The 4,794-nt window shown below is 42.6% G+C and overlaps 1 protein-coding gene across 1 annotated transcript; it reads right to left on the bottom strand.

Annotated features, from left to right (window-relative positions):
- Window positions 1-2,429: 2,429 nt before the first annotated feature.
- LOC103632304 (histone-binding protein N1/N2) lies at window positions 2,430-4,527 on the bottom strand. The gene is made up of 4 exons (XM_023300670.1): window positions 4,263-4,527; window positions 3,792-4,187; window positions 3,136-3,376; window positions 2,430-3,018 (listed from the first exon to the last, which is right to left on the bottom strand). The coding sequence occupies exons 2-4, from the start codon at window positions 3,851-3,853 to the stop codon at window positions 2,599-2,601; spliced, it is 723 nt and encodes a 240-aa protein (XP_023156438.1). The 5' UTR covers window positions 3,854-4,187; window positions 4,263-4,527; the 3' UTR covers window positions 2,430-2,598.
- Between the last annotated feature and the right edge of the window lie 267 nt (window positions 4,528-4,794).

Genomic DNA, 4,794 nt, shown 5'->3' with positions numbered 1-4,794 from the left:
ATGGTATCGAGCTGGTTCCTGCTGGTTTGTTGCAAGCTGCTTCGGGCGGTGGCCTTACACCTGGTTATCAATTGATCTCTCCTGATTTGGGGATCCCTTCGTTCTTTTCCAACCTCCAGGTACTGTGATGTATTTTAGCTTGATTTTCACATTGTATGAACTGCTGTCATTATACTCATCTGTTCTCCTCATCAGGCTTTGGTGGATGGGATGGCTAGCCAACTGAGGCTACAGGGTGCTTCTGTCCCAGAAGTAGCTTCGTCTCTTGCATGTTGGAATCCAGTGTCACTTCAACATCGCGTCTCTGAATTGGAGGCAACCAACGCTGGTTAGTGCTTTTTTGCTTCTCTTTGCCTTTACTGTGGACTGCTTTACATTCTGACCCCCTTTTGTTTGATTATCTCCTGTTAGGAATGACTCGGCAGATCTCAACTTTTGAGGAAAAACATTCCCGAGATCAGGCTGAATTGGTCCAGCGGTGCACTGACTTTGAGGAGAAGTACTCTCAGAGTCAAACTGAACTGGGTCAGGTCTCCGCTGCCTTGGATGACGCCAATGCACTGAGTTCTTCTCTCCATGCTCAGCTCAATTCTGAAAAGGTGATTTGTGAAACCGTGCTTTGCCTTGTTGTGTTCCTATTACTTGATTGGTTTTTGAGGGAGTTGACTTTTGTTTGCAGGAAGAAAAACGTATCCTTGCTGCTTCTCGCGACAGTCTTGACAGATTGTATCGTGATTCTAGCAACTCGCTGACTATCCTGGAGAGGAGTCATCGCTTCACCATGGAAGAGTTGGACAATCAATGTTGTAAGCTGCAGGAATCTTCGGATGAGGTGACTCGGCTCAAGCAGCTGATATCAGCGAAGGACGCTACCATCAAAGAACTCCGAGCTTCCAAGAAATCCATTGTCCAGGAGTTAGAAACTGCTCGACTGGCTGCCAAGGTTGCCGAAGAAACTTCTGTTACTCTCAGAGCCCAGCGCGTCAGAGCCATGGACAAGGCTATTCGGGCGGGGCGAATCTTGATGAGGAGACCCGGCGTGGTTGTTCCTGAAGATATAAGGGCTGATGTGAATGCTGCCCCTGATTCCTCGAGTCGTCCTTCCTCATCGATCGCTCCTGAGAAAATATCACCAAGTAGAGAAACGTTTTGCGTGCTCTGAGCGCGCGGTTAGCATGGTCAGACATTTGTTAGAGGACGTCATTTCAGTACTTAAATGACATTGTTATTCTCGTATTGTTTCAGAATTCATCAGTCTGTAAATTTGCAGTAGTAAAATGATGCGTGATGGTTATGAAATTTGTTTGCGGGATATAGAAGTCATCCTTATATGAGTAATTGTAATCTCGTCGGATCGCCTTAAGTCACTGCCGACTTAAGTCGCTTGCTTTTGTCAGTAGGGCGTAGTGGTCACCCTGAATTGCGTAGTCGTGAGCAAGTTGCACCGGCTTAAGTCGCCACCGACTTTTAGCCGATTGCTTCGTTAGTAGGGTATAGTGGTCACCCCGAGTTAAGTAAGCGTGAGCATGTCGCACCGCCTTAAGTCGTTGCCGACTTAAGCCGATTGCTCCGTTAGTAGGGCATAGTGGTCACCCCGAGTTAAGTAAGTGTGAGCATGTCGCACCGCCTTAAGTCGTTGCCGACTTAAGCCGATTGCTCCGTTAGTAGGGCATAGTGGTCACCCCGAGTTAAGTAAGCATGAGCATGTCGCACCGCCTTAAGTCGTTGCCGACTTAAGCCGATTGCTCCGTTAGTAGGGCATAGTGGTCACCCCGAGTTAAGTAAGCGTGAGCATGTCACACCGCCTTAAGTCGTTGCCGACTTAAGCCGATTGCTCCATTAGTAGGGCATAGTGGTCACCCCGAGTTAAGTAAGAAAGCAAGTCAATCGTGAACAAACTGAGTATCTTTGAAACCCCTTTTTTATTGATGGCATATTTCCACTTTCACTACTACAGATCATGTTATATGAGACGGTTAATTTTTAGTTATTAAGACGCTTATAAAGTGTCCAAATTTGACGGAGTCGTAAAAGATGTCCCACATTTAAGATGGTTATAAACCGTCTTAAAAGATATTTTATAAGACGGTTTTAAATTTATAACTGTCTAAAAAAGGTGTATGTTTAAGTCATTTGTTTGATGAACCGTCTTGAATTAGGTTTTTGTTACGACACTTCTGAAGAACCATCTCGAATATGAATATTATAAGACAAAGTATTTATCAAACCGTATAGAATATCCTATAATAATAGACACTTGCAACAAGAAAACCATCTTATTTAGAGACTCATATTGGATGTTTTGGAAACCGTCTTATTAAGATTTAGATGAAACGACTTACATAACTAGACATTCTTCAATTTATAATCATTTTTGAGATGCCACATTATAATAATTTAAAAGAGAATTCGAAATATACATACACACATATTTAATAACATCATATTTAATGTAATATAGATAAGTACAATTCAATGTCTCATAAATAAGCATTGTCAAATAAATCATACATAAGTGTACTCTAAATCCAAATTAAAATACTAACTGAAAAACTTATCATCAGTCGTTTGCGCTAACATTGAATCTATCTAAGCATACTAGAATAGAAGGTGTGTTATCGTCGTGCCCCCGTCAGAAAGCGTTCGTTTCAAATGTAGAGCTTTAGCTGGATTCATCAGTCTCGTTGCAGGGACAACCTCAGAGTTGATGCTGCTGTCACCTTGGAGAGATGGTGAATCAAGTGCAGGTTTCTTAGCAGCAGGTTCGGCAGAGATCGGCTTGATGCTAGCTCGTTTGACGCCTCTGCCTACAACCCCAAGGTCAGTCACAGTGCTTCCAGAGCTTCCAGTTGTCGCTGTCGTAGACATAACCGAGGAGTCGAATCCATTGCTTGAGGTTGCTATCTGGGAAGAAGTAAAAGATGCAGCTTTTGGCATCACTTCAGTTACCCTGGACGCAATTGCCTTCACCATCTCATCCATGTCAGCGCTTGGGTTTGCTTCAGACAGGTCCTCAAGCTAAATGCAAAACAAATTAAAGATATCATTGGCCCTTAGAGCTAAGATAAATCATCTTCATTATCGATACAATAAGAGGCACATGAAGCAAAATAAATTGCATCTGTAACTGTTTACCTTCTTCTCAAGATCAGGCAATATGCTAGTAAGCTGCTCTAGCTCTTTTTCAACGGTAGATTTTTCTGAGCCTCCTTCAGCAGCAGATGCATCACCACCATCTATACCAGCCAACAAAGCATCCTTGGAACTTTTCAGGTTCTGTATGCGTGACTTGCATAGCGAAATTGCTTTTGCACAGTATGAAATTGCCTCTCTGATCTTGGAAACTAGTTCATAAACCAAACAAATGCGGAAGTTTCTAAGACTGGATTAAGGCAAATAACAAAGGATGATCAACAAACTGACCCTGGGAAGCAATCATATCATCTAAAGTAGCATGTGCGTTCAAGTAAATAATGTTATGGATATGCATTCCACCAAAACAACTGAACTAATTTACTGAATATAAAAAAGGCATTCTTTACTAACCCAAATTTTAAGTTTATCAGGCTACAAATAACTATAAAATAAAGGCATGAAAAATAGAGCAAGCCACGACCAGGTTGCAGATGCGTATTTATGTAATAATACTATCTCCAGACTCCAGTCATTATATATGACGTAAGAATTACATTCAAGTCAATTTGATGATCATAATGTCATATAATTCTGACTGCAGGTTGTAATATCTCTCTTTAGCACACAAAATAGTGTAACTATGACAAAGAGGATACAATTCCACAACTCGACGATGGTCAGGCTCAACCAAATGCTCTAACATGGATAAAGCTTTCATTCTGGTTCTAATTATTGAATGTCGTATATAGCTACAAGAATAGCGTGTGACAAATTTGAGCAGCAAAAAATCAACATCAAGATATCAGAACATACTGATAAGAAGCAATGAGTCAGGTAGTGATGTGAAATATAGACTATGAAAATAACTAAATATTAATCAGAAAAATGTGGGTAACAGTGAACTTTGTTTAAGCATAAGAGCTTACATCAAAAGGAAGTCCAGCGATCCGGATTCCATCTATATGTTGGACCTAGGATCCATGTTGTCCTCGACATATCAAGGCACTAAGACCAGTAAACCAAGCCTCCGCCTCGACTTTATTCTTGCAGATCTTTGAAATAAAGGGAGCCCATGAGAATCCTCCAATTGAGGCTGATAATATATCTGCTAGTCCTAGTAAGCTGACCTTCCTTTCTTCATTCATCTCCATCGGGGAGCCGGCAAGTGCGGGAGCCGGGCATGGGCGGAGGTGCTGAGGGAGCGGACACCAGCCATCGAGAGCGAGGGGAGGAAGAAGAGTGTATGCGTACTGTCGTGTGGCGGTGGCGGTGTGGAGTCCCGGGTGGAGGGAGGGGTGGTAGGAGCCTAGCCACGGCGTCCAAGACCGGCGGCGAGCGGAGCTCACGCCCGCAAGAAAAAGCCACCATGGCAGCAGCTCGCCCTACACACGACTAAGAGGAGCTCAAAATAAGTTAGCACAGGTGGTATCACAATGAATCAATGATCATGCATTCTTTTTAGCAATATATACCTCTAAGATCTAACAGTGGTATGTTAAACTAAATGAGACCAGCAATAGCAGTGTAACTAGTAACATGGCACATGGGAATCCCTAAGCAAATGTCGCAACAATTTCTAACAGACAGAAACGTCTTGTTCAGAAATATAAAGCAATAACTAGCACTGATTTATCACCTCTGATTGGTTCGAGCAGTCCA

Source organism: Zea mays, chromosome 7 (genome assembly GCF_902167145.1).
Source record: "Zea mays cultivar B73 chromosome 7, Zm-B73-REFERENCE-NAM-5.0, whole genome shotgun sequence".
NCBI classification, from domain to species: Eukaryota; Viridiplantae; Streptophyta; class Magnoliopsida; order Poales; family Poaceae; genus Zea; species Zea mays.
Note: the sequence above shows the minus strand (reverse complement) of the source record. Positions and strands in the feature narration are given on the sequence as shown.

What these genes read in the sequence shown, in the direction of transcription:
- LOC103632304 (XM_023300670.1), bottom strand. Translation starts at nt 3,853, where the DNA reads ATGAAAGCTTTATCCATGTTAGAGCATTTGGTTGAGCCTGACCATCGT. An exon ending in CATCGTCGAGTTGTGGAATT is followed by an intron (nt 3,377 to 3,791) that starts GTATCCTCTTTG and finishes ATCCAGTCTTAG; the next exon opens with AAACTTCCGCATTTGTTTGG. An exon ending in TGCCTGATCTTGAGAAGAAG is followed by an intron (nt 3,019 to 3,135) that starts GTAAACAGTTAC and finishes TTTTGCATTTAG; the next exon opens with CTTGAGGACCTGTCTGAAGC.